Below are 19,529 nucleotides of genomic sequence, written 5' to 3'. Positions count from 1 at the left end.
GGTGTGGGCTGGGAACCCTGTGTTTGCTCTTGCTTGGCGGGAGCATTTTCAAATCTCCTGCCAAGCGGCAACAGATGCTAAGGGCCTCATTATGAGTTTGACTGACGGGAAAGCCCGACTGCCAAACTCCCGACAGGGTAGCCACCACCTTTGTGGTGACACCCCAGCCGGACCTATTAGGAGTTTCCCACTAGGTCGATGGGCAGAAACCTCGGTTTCTGCCCGCCGGCCTAGTGGGAAACAGTCTGCAGCATTGTCTCCAGCTCATAATCTAGCTGGTGGCATTGATGTAGCCTGCAGGGTGCACCAGCACCAACTCAATGTACATTGCAACGCGCTGGGCAGGGGCACCCCTGTACTGCCCATGTCAAGTGCATGGGCAGTGCCGGGGCCTCCCTGTGGCCCCCTGCACCTGTTCTCCTCCAGCCTTTTCATAGTATGAAAAGGCTGGCAGAGAACGAGGTCGTAATCCACAAGACAGTGCTGCATGCAGAGCTGCCCTGTCGGATTACGATCTCCACCACCGCCCCGCGGTCAGGATCAGGGATCCTGGCGGTGCTCGCAGAACCCTGAAGGCCTGACTGTCAGGGTCTTTTTGTGGTGGTCAGACCACCACTGCAGCAGTGGTCCTGACTGTGAACATAAGGCTGGCAGACTGAAGATCGCCAGCCTCTTAATGAGGCCTCAGTCTGCTTCTAGCAGACAAGAGCTTCAAAGATGCTCTCGCTCACTGGGAGCGGACTTTAGATCTGTTTCCCTGCCTGCAGTGATGAGGGTAGGCAAACAGAGCTAAATATTGCTCCCACACAGAGTGAGAAGCATTAGGAACTGCACCCTGTGGGCTGGATGAATGCTGGCTCCTGCTGAATGAGGGAGCCAGCTGGGACAGCGAGCCATGGTGCTTCCCCCATGGCCTCCAACGAATGTATGGTGGGAGACCAGGGTGAGCACCAGGACACCCACCTTTAAAGGAGGAGGGCCATGGGGATGAGGTCTTGGAGGCAAAAATAAGCCTATGGAGGTGGGATGTGTATCTGCCTCCCCCAAAGAAGCATGCCGGGCCCTAGGGGATGTGGTCTACAGGGCCAAAATCAGGCTGGGGATGGAGGAGCACTTGCCCCCACCCCGATAGCATAGCCAGGCCCCAGGGAATGGGTCCCAGGGGCTGAAGACAGCCTTGGGAGGGGAGCTGCTTACTCCACTCCCCCTGGTAATCACGCAGGTTCCCAGAGGATGGAGTCCCGTGGTCACATGCCCCCTCCTCTGATAGTCATGCTGGCCCTAGGGGGAGTGAGGTCATCGGGCTGAAATCGGCCTGGGCAGGGGACCTCACATGCCCCTTTCCCTTTAGCTAAAGGAGTCGCCCTGAGGAATAGGGTCCCCAGGTCCCAACAAGTCTCAGGGAGGAGGGCTTAGTGGCCCTCATCCCCTTTAAGGAACTGCCCATAAATGTTTTTTTCGGGCATGTGAGGATCCACATATTCTCTGTGGCACTTAGTGTGGCCTCACATGTGAATCTGAGATGGATCAGTGGATCCAGACCCCAATTAAAAAATACACCCACTCGCACACAGTGTCATTCACACAAACATCCACTCACATACCCACAAAACCACTACCACACCCAGTCACAGACCCACACAGCCACTCACACACCTAATACACACCTGCAACCACTCACACACATATACAGACACACACCCACTCACAGACCCACAAAACCAATGGCACACTCACTCAGACCCACATATTTGCTCATACATCCACGCACAGACCCACAAAACCACTACCACACCCAGACACAGACCCACACAGCCACTCACACACCCAAACAACCACGCAAACACCCATGCACACACTCATAGAGCCACTCACACACCCATTCACATACTCACATACCCACAAAACCACTTACACACCCACTCACAGAACCAGTCACTCATACGCTCACACACCCACTCACAGACCCGCAAAACCACTACCCCACCCAGTCAGACCGACACAGTCACTTACACACTCACGTACACACCCACACAACCACTCACACACCCATACAGCCAGTCACACCCAGTCTCATTCACACATCCAATTATAGACCCACAAAACCACTTGCACACCAACTCATAGACCGACACAGTCACTGATACACCTACTCAACACCCACTCGCAGACCCACAAAAACCACTGCCACACCCAGTCACAGATTCACACAGCCACTCACACAACCACTTACCAATACAGCCACTCACACATCCACTCACAGACCCACACCATTCAAACACCCACTCACACTCAGACAGCCACTCATAAATCCATGCACACTCACACATCCACACAACCACTCATACATCCACTTATACACCCACACAACCACTCAAACACCCACTTGCACACCCATACAGCCACTCACACACCCACTCACAGACACACAGCTATTCACACATGCACTCACACACCTACTCATACACTCACACACCCACTTACACACCCACTTACACACCCACACACACCCACTCACACACTCATACAGCCTCTCACAGACCCACAGAGTGGGGTTGGCTGCATGTAAAGGGTAGGCAGGTGGTTTAATTAACGTTTGGTAATTAAATAGTACTTTATGTTAAAATACACCCTAGAAATTCACTGAAAAAAAAACAAACATTACAGGGAAGTTATAGTTAGGAATAGAAATTTTAAAAAAACTTAAAATTCACAAGTTATAGTTTCTTGAGATAAGTATAACTATAATTGCTAAATTTGCATGGTTTTGTGTGAGTAAAATCTGAACCTAACTATATAACGTAATCTTTGGTTTTTAGTGAATATATATATATATATAAACATTTAATGCTATAAACTCTATTTTAACCAACATTATGAAAACACTTGGAAATTAAGAGTATTAAATATACTAGTCACACTCTAGTTTATGCTGCAGTAGGGAAAGTGTTGGACTTCAGAGGAGTAAAATTTAATATCCTCACTCCATTCTGTAGAACAGTTGGGAAAGGGTTAGATTTTGGAAGGGTAAAATGTACTATTCCCACTCCAAAAGAGCATAAATATAGGGGAATTGTTGGACTTAGGAGTGGTGAATTTTACTATTCCTGCGCCAATCTATGTAACAGTAGAGAAAACGTTAGACTGTGGAGTTTACTAGTACCACTGCAAAATTTACTAGTACCACTGCAAAAAAACACAACAGTAGGGAACGTGTTGAACTGCAGGGGGGGTTACATTTACTTTTCTCTCTCCAAACAGGGCAACAGTAGAGAAAGCATTTCATTTTGAAGGGGTAACATTTTCTATTCTCACTCCAATGGGGCAAAAGTAGAGAAAGTATTGGATATCAGAGGTGTAGAACTTACTATTCCTGTTCCAAGCAGTGCAACAGTACAGAAAGTGTTGGGCTTTGGAGGGTAAATTTTACTATTCCTACTCCAGTCTGTGTAATACTAGGGAAAGCATTGGATTTTGGAGGGGGGAAATTTACTATTCCCACTCCAGACAGCGTGATAGTAGAGAAAGTGTTAGATTTCGGAGGGGTAAAATATACTCTTCCCATTCCAATCAGTGCAACAGTATGGAAAGTGTTGGCCTTTGGATGGGTAAAATGTACTATTCCCACGCCAGTCTCTGCCACAGCAGGGAAAGCATTGGATTTACGAGGGGTAAAATTTACTATTTACTATTCCTACCTCAAACAGTGTAACAGTAGGAAAGGTGTTGGACTTTGAGGGGTAACGTTTACTATTCCCACTCCAGTTTGTGAAGCAATAGGGAAAGTGGTGGGTTTTGGAGGGTCAAATTTACTATTCCCACTTCAAACAGCACAATAGTAAGGAAAGTGTTGAATTGCAAAGAGGTTCATTTTGCTAATCCTACTGCAGTCTAAACAAGAGCAGGGGAAATACTTCACTTCAAACACATCACATATATAAGAAACACCATGAAAGTAGAAAAAAATAAACCTTAATATAAAAATGATTAACATAAATATATATTTGTAATAAATAATAAAAAAAGACTTAAATAACTTCCCACCTAAACCACTACACACCTATCAGCCCGCACCTAAAATATAACAAAAAAAACAAGTATTCCATAGTTTACATATTTGACATTAATTAAATAATTAACAGTTAATTATTACTTAACTTCCCAGCCTCGACCCCGGCAAACCTAGCAGCCCGCAACTACAAAATAGTTATAATAAATAAGTATTCCATAATTTGGATATTTAAAATTCAATTAAATAAATAATGTAAAAATACTATGTAATACTTAATTATCAAATAATTAACTTCCAACCCTATAACTAGATATTTAAAACCAATTAAATAATTAAATAGCAATTAATTGTTAATTATTACTTAATTAACTTCCAAGCCTAGACCTCTACAAACCTAGCAGCCCACAACTAAAATATAACTAAAATGAAGTAGTATTCCTCGACTTAAATACTTAGAATGCAATTACATAATTAATTTACAAATAATATTTCATAATTAATTAACTAACGATTATAAGCTATATTTAACAACTATCTTTATTTGAACAATAACAACACATAAAATGAATATACCAACTAAAACTCATTAATTTTTTTTTTTAAAACAATATTCTAACCACTATATTATTGAAAACAATATTACAACATAAATATTATTTAAAACTATATTACTTACCTCAAAAAACGATATTCTTGTCAAAGATATTTGTGCATCACAATATTAGTGTAACACAATATTTATTTTCTGATATTTCTGCCTCCAGGTATTATTAAATTGATATTTTGTCCAAAGACCCCAACATTTACTACTAAAATGTTTACCGAAGAACTCCTCACTCATAAGTATAGGTAATGCAGAAGTGTAAATCTGTCTACATAGTTTGTGAAATGCAATTTGTATTACGTTTCATAGTACAACAAAACACTACGAAATGCAGTTTGTTTATCAGGCACTGACTGATTTGCTTAGGTACACGGGGGCATATTTATGAGAGGCTTGCGCTGCTGGAGCATTACTTTTTTTGGCGCTCTGGTGGAGCAAGCCTCTCAACCATATCTATGAGGCCATGGAAACCACTTTGCATGGCTTTGAATGGCGCCATAGATATGGAGTAAGGCAAAGCAGCGTCAGTCGCTGTATTGCCTTACCCTGCTCCAGGGAGGCATTCCATGGGCATTTCAGTGGATTTTTCCTTGCAACACCCATGGATTTTGACTTTGCCTCAGATTTACTTGATAACGTAAACCTGGGGCAGCGCCAAAACCTTACGCCTCCCCAGAGCAGGTGTAACAAGGAGAAATATTTTAATTTCTCCTCAATTTTTTCTCTTTCCATGTGTGCTGCATCTCTTTTGTGAAAGGGAAGTGCCCCTTCCTGTACGAAAACAAGCTTACATGCAACGCAGACACCCTTGCACCATGGTGCACGATTGCCTGCGTTGGCGCTAGGCAGCCAGTTGTGTGCCAGCACAGGGGGAAAGGGCAGGAATGCACCATATTGCATAAATACTGTGCATTCTTGCCCCTTCACATTGGTATACGGCAGCACAGCAAGAAGTCTTGAAGCACTGTCCTCTGCCATTTCCCCATTAGTAAGCCTGTAGATTCTATTGTTTTAAACATGTAAAGTTTAATATCTTCTGTTATGAGATTGGAATATAGACGCTCAATTAAACTGTGTTGGTGACTTACATAAGAAGCTCTATGCAATTGTTTCCATTTTTAAAAGTTCACCCTAAATACGAGATGGCAGATGGCACATAGTCACTGGGATACAGCTTTCCGAGTTATGGCCTTTGCTTTTACTGCTGAATCAGAAATACCAATTCCAGAATGCACTTATTGGTTGCATGAAAACTCAGTGCAATGTAAGGGGCTTTCTGTTAACAGGGAGTCTTTTGGTAGTCCTATGTGTGGCCTTGGTACATTCCCATGACTATGGGAATAAGAGTAATTACATAACAGTGTAAGACTAAACAGCTTGACCTAGTCTTGCAAGAATCTAACCATGTTTATCAAAATTCATGTGGAAACATTCAAGAAAATTCATTTTGATGGCTACTGTGTGCTTTAGACCTACATGTTAGTGGTGTTCAGGTGCAAATTGCATTAAAGCCAGTTAGTTTTAGTGCTAACTTGCGTAAGGAAATAGCTCCCAATTATGTTCACTCTTTGTTTGCATTTCTACCTGGTGATAAGTGGCTGTTGAAATCTCCGCTAGGCATGATAATACATTATTTCAGCGGTTTAGATAGCAGTCTGGTAAAACGTGAGGTTTCTTACTACTAGCAAGGAAAACAGACCAAATTGTGCATACTGTCTGCTATTTAGCCTTTATCCCAGTGAACATGTACATGGATGCTGGGCAAATTGTGCATAATATTAGCTGCTTAGTCATTAGCTAAGTGAATATTGAAGTGTATTTGCTATATGACTTGCTTCCATCCAAATACTACATAAGTTCTACTATTTGGCAACAGGCCAGTTAAATAGCAAAGGCTCTTTACTATCTGTGTAGCTGACGGTCAGGGGCAGTCACAGTGATCGAGGATGCCCCCACTATAGGCAAAGGGCATCCACCCAGAGCTTGGTTCAAAGAACCAAAAAATACACCGGAATAGCAGTTCCCAAGAACATCTCACTCAGCAGTGAGTCAGGACCAACACAAGACACAAACCCTAAATGTGAACATGTTCCAAGCATGAAATTAACAGTATACATTTCTCTTTTCTTTAGTGAAAATGAGATTTTATTTCTATAAAATTCATATGCATGGAGTTCAATCAATGGCTTATTTCATATCATTTACCTTTACTCATTACCGTCATGTCACCTTTTTTCTTTATTAATCAATTAAAATATTAAATGAAAAAATAATTGTGAGGCCCACTAAACAAGCAGATAAAACAAGAAAACATTACTTTAAGAATGTGACTCTAAACTCTAAATGCAGCATGTAACCCCTGCCTTACAGAATGTTGTGATACCTCAGAAATTCTGATGTGTTACATAATAGCGCCATTTCACCCCAGTTATAAAGGAGGGGGCGTGACAACTCATACCTTACAAGACAGGTCTCCCTGGCCAACAACAGATTTGACTCCTACTGGGATTGAGAAGATATTTATTTTTCCTGCCCAAAAATATTGATAAATCTAGTCTTTGAATGGATATCACACAAACGCAGCCAGGGAGATTAATTTTGATTAACAAATAACCATTGATTTACCATCATTTACAAATAACACAAAGCAAGTCTACTACTCAGCAGAGATGAGTCTTGCTAGGTGTAGTACCAGAACACCGTGGCCTAAATATCAATATTTCTGTAAATAAAGTTTACAATATTCCCCAGTTGGAGTTAATAATAGAAAATCTACACCCAATGGAAGGTATTTGTGTATATTATATTTTGGCAACAATACTTATGCAAGGCAACATTTCTGTTATCTTTATTCTGATATACCCAGTGTGAAAAGGGATTGAAAAGCTAGGATGGAAGGGTGTTACCATTTTCGCCCTTTTTACGTGCATTCGGGCTGCACAGATGATTGCCTGGAAGTCTGAGTATCAAAATAGGGTGCATACCGAAAGCCTGGCAAATAGGTTGTTTTCCTTCTATGTTTGCATAAAAATAACAGTGAAAAGAGAAACTGCAATCCCTAAGTACAAAACACAGAACTCAGGCCTAGTCTGCAATGAATGCTGCTCTGAAGTCACTCCTCTATCCTCACTGGCAGGATCCGCAAAGGTACAGCATTCCTACCGCTATCACTGATACTAGGGCTGAAGCATGCTCTCAATGTGCGTGGGAAGGGGGCCTGAATGAAAGAGTAGAGGAGAGACCGATCCTTGATGTTGTAAAATGAAAGCATGCCTGCTTCATAGTTCAGGTAAATACCCACTTTGCTGGGACGCACACAAGGTGTCAGCGGTGTGCACGGGGTGGTGTTAGCCTGGTAACAATTATCTATGAGACGTATCACCCAGTACCCTCTCTGGGGCTCTAGAATTAAGCTCCCCTTTCTGCTCTGAGACTCATCACAAACCCCCAAAGTCCAGCTTGTCTTTTTTCCTACTTCCACCTCCCAGTAATGTTTCCCTGAGGTCAGACTCTCCTGCCCCAGGACAAAGGCATATGAATCATATCTCTCTGGATTCCTGGGAAGATCCTGTGCTCTGTCTCCATAACCAACAGACTTCCCGTGGTCGGACAAAATGAGCCAGGGGTTTGCAGTGTGTGGATCAAGAGTGATGTCACCTGCAAAACAAACAAGTAATACTTCAGGAAGGAAGAAATCAGACAATCACAATGTCAGTAAAACCTTACCCAATCACACTTTTGTGACAAGACAGCAAAAAATCGCATTAACGCCAACCCGACCCCACCTCTCATACAAATCAGCCAAACTATAACTACATTTTCTTCAATCCTGCTTCTGGTGTCGTACAAACAACACATATTTCCTCGGTAGCTTGAAGGGTTTCAAGGCAGAGAGAAGAGGAGGAGGTCAGATGGGAAAGATGGGGTTGGAAAAGGAAATGGAAGACATATTATAATGAACAATGTACACGACGTTAGTTGTTGGCCTTCTTGGTAACTTCAGTTGTGCATCGAAAAATCTATTGAACATTCTAAGCTATTGTTATAAGAATAAAACAGAAACACCAGTACTAAAATGACTGCAATGTTCATCAGAAACGGGTTGGTTTTAAATGTAACATTGCAACCTGGCGGCATTTGTTTAGAGTAAATTTAAATTATAATACATATAATTGCTCCTTTAAATTTGTATATATTTTTGTTTTTTTTGACATGTTGACTGGTGCACTTTCCTGAGGCTAGAGACACATAAAAATGGGAATGATACAAAGGTGAGCTGTGGGGAATTTCAACACGGAAGGCAAATTAGAGAGGTTATTTCAACATAACATTGGTTGGTTAGAGCTCGAATAAACATAAATAGTGAGGAATTATACAGTTCATGGTTTCGCACAGTAGTTGCCTCACTCTCAGTGCAAGGGGGGCTCTCACTAAGACACAACTCTCTACTCATTCTCTATTTGAGAACACCCCTAAAAGAGATAACGACCTCATACAGTTCTTAGCTCACATTAAGGATCCTCACACTTGTAGTGTTGGGGCCCTAGGCCCTCATGCTACTAAAGAAGTCACGCAGACACAGTGGTATTGTAAGTGGAACTGGCCCTGGGCAGGTGCGCCCGTCCCTTTCTATTGGCAGAGTCACCTGACTGGTGACGCCTGTGTTGGGTGGGTGGGGGGTGTACGTGGGAGGCCAGCCCTCAACAGAGAGGCTGGCAAAACACTAGAACGTGTCCAGAAGGACACTATATTGCTCCAAAACTTTGAGGAACAAAACAAAGTCCAACCTGCAAAATAAAAATACAGTAACAAAAGCACCACCATCAGTCTCTCGGCCTCGAGAAAGCAGGCTGCAGGATTGCAGTGGTTAGGTGCAGTTGGGAGCACACGGACACTTCCACACGAGTCCATGATTTAACCAGGTACAGCCGGGCCCGAACACTGTGCGGAAGAAGTCCGGACTGTGACAGTCAGATGGTTGGTTAAGTGTCCACTGACGCACTGTGGTTCAGTCCTGTGGGCACTCGTGGCGAGGCTAGTGGTGTTTACAGTTCAATTTGTTCGAACTGGGTGCGTCATTTGGATTGGGTGCATCAAGAGCGTTGGTGGAGTCCACTGTGAATCTGCTTGCCGAGACATCCTGACTTCATGAAGGCCAATCCCTTGAAGACGGATGACATCTGTGATGGCGCGAAGTCCTTCTCTGAAGCCTTTGTACATCCTGACACTCTGATGGCAGAGCTGCTTCCAGACCACATCTTGTTTGTGGATTCTTCACTCTGGAACTTCCTCGAGGCCTTTTCGATGGGTTTGCCACGGGATTGGCATGGACTGTGCTGGGCTGCGTGTGGGCCATCTGCCGGGCGCTGCAGGCTGTGCAACAGAAGCCACGGTCAAATCATTCGTGCAACCACAAGGGTGGATGTTTCATTGTCAGGGCGCTTGCCGGCATGGATCAGGTGCATGCGGTCTCAGGGCAATTGTCTCTCACGTTGCCAGGAGGGTGTCTAGTTGGTGTCATGTTAATTCACTGAAGACAGTCTTGGTGCGCTGTGACCTATTGGAGTCTCCATGGCACAGCCTTGCTTGTTTCCTTGACTTCATCGGTGGGGCAATGTCCAGTCCTCTCTCAAGCTTGGGAGGCCCCTTGTCCGGGTTGCCACAGGACTGCTTGTGGTCTGCGCTGGGGCTACTTGTGTGTCACATAGGGCAGCTGCAAGACCTCCTAGGAGCCACTGCCTAGTTGCTCGTGCAATTACATGGGTAGATGGGTCTAGGTCACGACCTGCTCTTGTCACCGAGAGCAGGATACAGGCAGGGTGAGCAGGTGGTCATTGGTTGACTGGTTCTTCAGAGCATTAAAGCAGAGGTGTAGGACTCCAGTCTGGTTGTTTAACTGCTCCTTTGACGGATACCGTGATGCACATGGCGATGATGGTGCTTGCCATGCAGAGACCTGGACAACAAGTGATGTTGTTGGAGTGAGGGTGATTGGAGGGACTTCGCCATAGATAGTGCAGTCTTTCTTTTCCTCATGTGCAGATGCTGGCAGTGATGCCATCTGCTTTAAGCAGCCGGTGACAGGTGGCTTGGATGGTCACACTTTGACGCGTGGGGCAAGTACGCGGTTTGCGCATGGTGTCTTACATTTGGTACTCCCGCTGAGCTGTCTCCAGTGACGTCACCGCACCCCGGTCGCTGTCTTGTCTGTGGGTGCACTCTTCCTTTGTGGCAGGAGTCCTCCATCTCTCCACCCTGTTGATCTTCCGTTCGTATTCTTCTGTGGTCGTCAAGTGTTGCAGTGTGACAGGTGATGTCACACAATCTCCCTTCTTCCTTCTTCAAAGCGTGGTGTGGCACCACGCTCTCTTCTCTTTTGTGGTGTGGACCTTTTTGAAGGTCTTGTCCTGTCGAAGGACTAGGGGCTCTTCTCCGTGTTGCAGTGGTGGCGTCGTGCCACTCAGGGTGTGCGACTCTCCTCTTGCCTGCTGCGAGTTGCTGCTGACTCCGTCTTGAGGCAGTGTGGGGGAGGACACTCCTTGATTAGCCTCTGGCACGTTGCAGGGCAGTGACAGCGGGTCACTTTCTTTTCCTCTTCTTCACTGGAGGGCGCAGTGCTTGCGCCTCAAGGCAGTGCCTTCTCGGCACTGGGTCCTACTTGAAGCTGGGTGTGTTTTGCAGGGTTGGTCGCTTCTCTCGACCTGCTGTATGATGTTGCAGAAAGGCTGGCTGGTACTGCCTCTTGTCCCGTGCGTTACGTCATGCTCTCGGGTGCTCTCTACAATTTTGCGGGCGTTGTCTTAGTCGTAACGTTCTCTGGCGCAGCTCTCTGCGCATGTGACATAGTCTCTTTTCTGGGCGTCCTGTGGTAACGCCTGCCATGTCCCTTTCTTGTCCTGCGGTGATGTCCATCACTGCTGGGGCATGTGGCGTTCTTTCGGCGGTGGCGGCGGACGGCCGCCAGGAGCTGCGCAGGCCATGCGCGCTCTCTTTGTACCTCACCGTGGCACTTACGTCCATTCCTCATTGTTGCAGCTTGGCTGGGACAGCTGCAGGCTTCTCCTTCCCTTTGCAGCATCGCCTGCGTCGCTTCCTTCTTCCTCGCCGTTTCCGTCTTCTGCGCCGTTTCCATCCACGGACGCACTCTCGGTCTGGAGCAGTCACTTTCTGAAGGTGCTGCTGTAAACTTGCCTTCATCCAAGCTTGTTTTCTTTAAAACAGGAATAGGGTGCAGTACTAACTTTGGCCACTGGATGCCAGTAGTGCACTTCTTTTCTAGGCTGAAGACAGTCTTTCCTGTTACCGGGCCTCGTATGTTTCAACAGATGTAGGTGAGGAGGGCATGCTGCCGGAGGGCTTCTCAGGCTGGTGGGGGCTGCAGGTAAGTGTCTTTTTCTTTCTTGCACTTTTCTGTCTTCTTTATTTTTCTTGTAAAATGTCCATCTTCCTGCTTAGCCTCATTTGAGGAGGCAGGTAGCAAACAGATGGCATGAAGATCAGTGACGCAGGTGGGGGTTCTGGGCAGTTGGATTTTTTGCAGGTGCGTGTCAGCACCTCTCCTCTTCCTTCAACGAACTTTGAAGTTTGTTGGGGGCTGTGCACCACCATTTCTCTACATAGGTGCGTGTTTGCACCATCGTGCTTCATTTTGGCCGCAGCAGCCTTCCCTGATGTTGCAGGCCGTTTTGGCGGCATTTTGTTTGAGGTGGGGGCGGCCCTGGGCATTTCTTCTTCAAGTTTGGTGCCGTCCAGCACCCTTCTCAGTACGCGGCCGCAGCAGCATTTCCTCACGCTGTGGGCTGCATTTCAGCATTTTATTTTGGAAAAGAAAAATGGGGGAGCGGCCCTGGGCTTTTCTTTGTTCCGGTGCAGGTCAGCACCAAGCGCTTGTGCGGAGGGGTCCGGGCATTTCTCTTTGTTTTCGGTGCGCAAACAGCACCATTTCCTCTCCGGCGCAGCAGCTTTACTTCATGCTGTCTGGCGCGTCTTTTTCTTCTGGTGCCTCGGAGCACCATTATTTAAGAGGAAAAGGGCGATGACCCCAGCCATATTTTGCCACTTTCACTTCTTCTTCCCATGCGCTGCGCGGACCCAGCAGCCTTGTCTCATGCTGCAGGCCGTCCTCTATCCGACTCGGGGGGGGTGGAGGGGGTGGTCTCAGGGCATTTTTCTCGGGGCACGGGGGAAAACAGCACTGAGCGCCTCACAGCGCTTTAATTGTTTTTGGCGCCCGCAGCCGTTCTGGAAGTGCTGCAGAAGCTCCAATCGGCAGCACTCACCCCCTCATTGACACCGGTGGGGCTCTCCTCTTTCCACCGATTGCTGTTCATCTCATGTCTGCGACCATGTGGGGTTGTAGATCCAGCTCGTCGCCAATGTAGTTTTGGGGCCCTAGGCCCTCATGCTACTAAAGAAGTCACGCAGACACAGTGGTATTGTAGGTGGAACTGGCCCTGGGCACGTGCGCCCAGCCCCTTTTATTGGCAGGGTCACCTGACCGGTGACGCCTGTGTTGGGTAGGTGTGGGGTGTAGGTGGGAAGCCAGCCCTCAACAGAGAGGCTGGCAAAACACTAGAACGTGTCCAGCAGGACACTACAACACTGATAACAGTTTCACTCAGCTTTCATCTCCCTTTGTCAGGATTGAGAAAGTTCACAGATACCAATTCACTTGCAGGATTTGGAAAACATGAAAAATTTGGATGGCAAGGCAATTGAAAATGGGCTCACGCAAACACTAGACTGCACAAAGCGAGCGCTTAGTAGCACATTCTGCCATTAAAACAGGTAAGCCTCATTCTATCCCTGTCTAGTTTTAAGGCTTCCACTATTATATTCCGGACTCCCAACTTTTGAACACATACGCTCACACAACTAATACACATACACGCAGACATACACACGCACACATGCACACAGACATATACGCATACATTTCCCATACACACAACACCCCCGCATGCATACACGCACTCACACACCCCCTCTACACACTCACACGTACACCCCCATGCACGAACACAACACACAACACCCCCCACACCCCTCCCCTAATGGAAGATCACCTTACCTTGTCCGGTGATCCTCCGGGAGGGAACAGGATCCATGGGGGCTGCTCCGCCACCAGCTCCCCGTCACCAGAACACCGCCACACCGAATTCTGGATTGTGATTCAGTGGGCGGTGTTCTGATGACGTGGTGGTGGAGCAGCCTCCACTTCACCGCCGACCGCCAGTATGGCTGCTGGCGACTCTATGTCCGCAAAAGAGTGGCGGGCTGCCAGCAGTCATAATATGCTGGCCGGGAGACCGCCTGCACTGGCGGTCTTCGGCCCGGCGGAACCTCGTCGGTCTTGGAAAAAGACCGCTGAGGTCCAAATGAGGGCCATAATCTCCTGTCCTGAAATTATAAAAAATAAAGGTATATGGGGGTAGGGTAAGGATACCCTGACTCCATATGTCCCATGGGGGGGACCCAAAAGAACACCCCTCAGGACAAAAATAAAGCAAATTCAGAAAAAAATGCCACAATCCAGCAAGACTCTTTCGGGATTGAACAAAAACAAGAAAACAAAAAAGCAGCTGGGGCGCATTCAATACCTATAAGCCCCAGGAAACCCACACCGGGTCATTTTCATGAAGAGGAGGGGGCTGTGTGCCCCCCTCCCCGATCCTCCAGAGGCCCTGCAGAGTCCACCCCTGCGGTAAAAATATGATTATATGGGAGGAGGGAACATGCGGGCCTCCTCCTCGAGCCATTACAAGCCCCGAAAAGCTCACCCACGGGGCTGAACATAGTATATAGTATGAATGGGGAGGAGGACTCCCACCCCACCTCCCCCATGCGTTAGAGGCCCCGAGGAGCCCACCCCGGGCTGAATATAGTATGAATGGGGAGGGGTCCCCATCGGCAAGCTATTAGAGGCCCTGGGGAGCCCACCGCTGGGGAAGAACATATGCACAAGCAGGGTGGCTGCATGGCCATTAGCTCCAAGCCATCTTAAGCCCCAGGGAGCCCACTTCAAAGGCAAATATATGGGGAAGGGGCCCCCCACCGAGCCTCAAAAGGCCCCAGGTAGCCAACTCCAAGGGCCTCAATTTAACTAAAATCGGGAGGGGGACTGTGTGATCTCCCTCCCCAAATCTCAAAAGGCCTCAAGGCCATTGATGACACTGGGGACCTTATCCCCCGGGGTCAGCTCTGTAGCTATGTCCGGTGGAGCCAACCCCCAGGACATAGAGGTTTTCCTGCATGTACAGGTGTGGGCTGTGAACCCTGTGTTTGCTCTTGCTTGGCGGGAGCATTTTCAAATCTCCTGCCAAGCGGCAACAGATTCTAAGGGCCTCATTATGAGTTTGACTGATGGGAAAGCCCGACTGCCAAACTCCCGACAGGGTAGCCGTCACCTTTGTGGCGACCAGCCAGCCGGACCTATTAGGAGTTTCCCACTAGGTCGATGGGCAGAAACCTCAGTTTCCGCCCGCCGGCCTAGTGGGAAACAGTCTGCAGCATTGTCTCCGGCTCATAATCTGGCTGGTGGCATTGCTGTAGCCTGCAGGGTGCACCAGCATCAACTCAATGCACATTGCAACGGTGCTGGGCAGGGGCACCCCTGCCAAGCCCATGTCAAGTGCATGGGCAGTGCCGGGGCCTCCCTGTGGCCCCCTGCACCTGTTCTCCGCCAGCCTTTTCATAGTATGAAAAGGCTGGCAGAGAACGAGGTCGTAATCCACAAGACAGTGCTGCATGCAGAGCTGCCCTGTCGGATTACAATCTCCGCCACCGCCCCGCGGTCAGGATCATGGATCCTGGCAGTGCTCGCAGAACCCTGGCGGCATGACTGTCAGGGTCTTTTTGTGGTGGTCAGACCACCACTGCAGCAGTGGTCCTGACTGTGAACGTGAGGATGGCGGACTGAAGATCGCCAGCCTCTTAATGAGGCCCTCAGTCTGCTTCTAGCAGACAAGAGCTTCAAAGATGCTCTCACTCACTGGGAGCGGACTTTAGATCTGTTTCCCTGCCTGCAGTGATGAGGGTAGGCAAACAGAGCTAAATATTCCTCCCACACAGAGTGAGAAGCATTAGTAACTGCACCCTGTGGGCAGGATGAATGCTGACTCCTGCTGAATGAGGGAGCCAGCTGGGTCTGCGAACCATGGTGCTTCCCCCATGGCCCCCAACGAATGTATGGTGGGAGCCCTGGGTGAGCACCAGGACACCCACCTTTAAAGGAGGAGGGCCCTGGGGGATGAGGTCTTGGAGGCAAAAATCAGCCTATGGAGGTGGGATGTGTATCCGCCTCCCCCAAAGAAGCATGCCGGGCCCTAGGGAATGTGGTCTCCAGGGCCAAAATCAGGCTGGGGATGGGGGAGCACTTGCCCCCACCCCGATAGCATAGCCAGGCCCCAGGGGATGGGTCCCAGGGGCTGAAGACAGCCTTGGGAAAGGAGCTGCTTACTCCACTCCCCCTGGTGATCACGCAGGTTCCCAGAGGATGGAGTCCCATGGCCACATGCCCCTCCTCTGATAGTCATGCTGGCCCTAGGGGGAGTGAGGTCATAGGGCTGAAATCGGCCTGGCCAGGGGACCTCACATGCCCCTTCCCCTTTAGCTAAAGGAGTCGCCCTGAGGAATAGGGTCCCCAGGTCCCAAAAAGACTCAGGGATGAGGGCTTAGTGGCCCTCATCCTCTTTAAGAAACTGCCCATAGATGTTTTTTTCGGGCGTGTGAGGATCCACATATTCTCCGTGGCACTTAGTGTGGCCTCACATGTGAATCTGAGATGGATCAGTGGATCCAGACCCCAATTAAAAAATACACCCACTCACACACAGTCTCATTCACACAAACATCCACTCACATACCCACAAAACCACTACCACACCCAGTCACAGACTCACACAGCCACTCACACACCTAATACACACCCGCAACCACTCACACACATATACAGACACACAGCCACTCACAGACCCATAAAACCAATGGCACACTCACTCAGACCCACACATTTGCTCATACACCCACGCAGAGACCCACAAAACAACTACCACACCCAGACACAGACCCACACAGCCACTCACACACCCACAAAACCACTCAAACACCCATGCACACACTCATACAGCCACTCACACACCCATTCACATACCCACAAAACCACTTACACACCCACTCACAGAACCAGTCACTCATACAGTCACACACCCACTCACAGACCCGCAAAACCACTACCCCACCCAGTCAGACCGACAGTCACTTACACACTCACGTACACGCCCACACAACCACTCACACACCCATACAGCCAGTCACACCCAGTCTCATTCACACACCCAATTATAGACCCACAAAACCACTTGCACCCCAACTCATGGACCGACAGTCACTGATACACCTACTCAACACCCACTCACAGACCCACAAAAACCACTGCCACACCCAGTCACAGATCCACACAGCCAGCCACTCACACATCCACTCACACACCCATACAACCACTTACACATCCACTCACAGACCCACACCATTCGAACACCCACTCACACTCAGACAGCCACTCATAAATCCATGCACACTCACACATCCACACAACCACTCATACATCCACTCATACACCCACACAACCACTCAAACACCCACTTGCACACCCATACAGCCACTCACACACCCACTCACAGACACACAGCTATTCACACACGCACTCACACACCCACTCATACACTCACACACCCACTTACACACCCACACACACCCACTTACACACTCATACAGCCACTCACAGACCCACAGAGTGGGGTTGGCTGCATGCAGAGGGCAGGCCGGTGGTTTAATTAACGTTTGGTAATTAAATAGTACTTTATGTTAAAATACACCCTAGAAATTCACTGAAAAAAACAAACATTACAGGGAAGTTATAGTTAGGAAATTATATTTTTTTTAAACTTAAAATTCACAAGTTATAGTTTCTTGAGATAAGTATAGCTATAATTGCTGAATTTGCATGGTTTTGTGTGAGTAAAATCTGAACCTAACTATAACGTACCAGTAATCTTTGTTTTTTAGTAAATATATATATATAAACATTTAATGCAATAAACTCTATTTTAACCAACATTATTAAAACACTTGGAAATTAAGAGTATTAAATATACTAGTCCCACTCTAGTTTATGCTGCAGTAGGGAAAGTGTTGGACTTCAGAGGAGTAAAATTTAATATTCTCATTCCATTCTGTAGAACAGTTGGGAAAGGGATAGATTTTGGAAGGGTAAAATGTACTATACCCACTCCTTAAATATATTGGAATTGTTGGACTTAGGAGTGGTGAATTTTACTATTCCTGCGCCAATCTATGTAACAGTAGAGAAAACGTTAGACTGTGGAGTTTACTAGTACCACTGCAAAATTTACTAGTACCACTGCAAAAAAACACAACAGTAGGGAACGTGTTGAACTGCAGAGGGGTTACATTTACTTTTCTCTCTCCAAACAGGGCAACAGTAGGGAAAGCATTTCATTTTGAAGGGGTAACATTTTCTATTCTCACTCCAATGGGGCAAAAGTAGAGAAAGCGTTGGATATCAGAGGTGTAGAACTTACTACTCCTGTTCCAAGCAGTGCAACAGTACAGAAAGTGTTGGACTTTGGAAGGGTAAATTTTACTATTCCTACTCCAGTCTGTGCAACACTAGGGAAAGCATTGGATTTTGGTGGGGTGAAATTGACTATTCCCACTCCAGTCAGTGTGATAATAGAGAAAGTGTTAGATTTCGGAGGGGTAAAATATACTATTCCCATTCCAGTCAGTGCAGCAGTATGGAAAGTGTTGGCCTTTGGATGAGTAAAATGTACTATTCCCACCCCAGTCTTTGCCACAGGAGGGAAAGCATTTGATTTACGAGGGGTAAAATTGACTATTTACTATTCCTACTCCAAACAGTGCAACAGTAGGAAAAGTGTTGGACTTTGAGGAGTAACGTTTACTATTCCCACTCCAGTTTGTGAAGCAATAGGGAAAGTGGTGGGTTTTGGAGGGTGAAATTTACTATTCCCACTTCAAACAGCACAATAGTAAGGAAAGTGTTGGATTGCAAAGAGGTTCATTTTACTAATCCTACTGCAGTCTAAACAAGAGCAGGGGAAATACTTCACTTCAAACACAGCACATATATAAGAAACACCATGAAAGTAGAAACAAATAAACTCTTAATAATATAAAAATGATTAATTAACATATATATATATATATATATATATATATATATATATATTCATAATAAATAATAAAAAAAGACTTAAATAACTTCCCACCTAACCCTCTACACACCTATCAGCCTGCACCTAAAATATAACAAAAAAACAAGTATTCCATAGTTTACATATTTGACATTAATTGAATAATTAACTGTTAATTATTACTTAACTTCCCATCCTCGACCCCGGCAAACCTAGCAGCCCGCAACTACAAAATAAGTATAATAAATAAGTATTCCATAATTTGGATATTTAAAATTCAATTAAATAAATAATGTACAAATACTATGTAATACTTAATTATCAAATAATTAACTTCCAACCCTATAACTAGATATTTAAAACCAATTAAATAATTAAATAGCAATTAATTGTTAATTATTACTTAATTACCTTCCAAGCCTAGACCTCTACAAACTTAGCAGCCCACAACTAAAATATAACTAAAATGAAGTAGTATTCCTCGATTTAAATATTTAGAATGCAATTAAATAATTAATTTACAAATAATATTTAATAATTAATTAACTAATGATTATAAGCTATATTTAACAACTATCTTTATTTAAACGATACTAACATATAAAATGAATATTCCAACTAAAACGCATTAAAAAATTCAAAAAAACAATATTCTAACCACTATATTATTGAAAAC

The 19,529-nt window shown here is 46.2% G+C and overlaps 1 protein-coding gene across 1 annotated transcript in view; it reads right to left on the bottom strand.

Annotated features, from left to right (window-relative positions):
• Positions 1-6,746: 6,746 nt before the first annotated feature.
• The window catches only part of LOC138292041 (E3 ubiquitin-protein ligase TRIM39-like), a 77,223-nt gene continuing 64,440 nt past the window's right edge, over positions 6,747-19,529 (bottom strand). Inside the window, exon 8 of the mRNA XM_069230373.1 lies at positions 6,747-8,273. Within this exon, the coding sequence (XP_069086474.1) occupies positions 7,729-8,273 (545 nt within the window). The 3' untranslated portion in view covers positions 6,747-7,728. The remainder of the gene's footprint in view (positions 8,274-19,529) is intronic.

This window comes from Pleurodeles waltl, chromosome 4_2 (genome assembly GCF_031143425.1).
Source record: "Pleurodeles waltl isolate 20211129_DDA chromosome 4_2, aPleWal1.hap1.20221129, whole genome shotgun sequence".
NCBI classification, from domain to species: domain Eukaryota; kingdom Metazoa; phylum Chordata; class Amphibia; order Caudata; family Salamandridae; genus Pleurodeles; species Pleurodeles waltl.
Note: the sequence above shows the minus strand (reverse complement) of the source record. Positions and strands in the feature narration are given on the sequence as shown.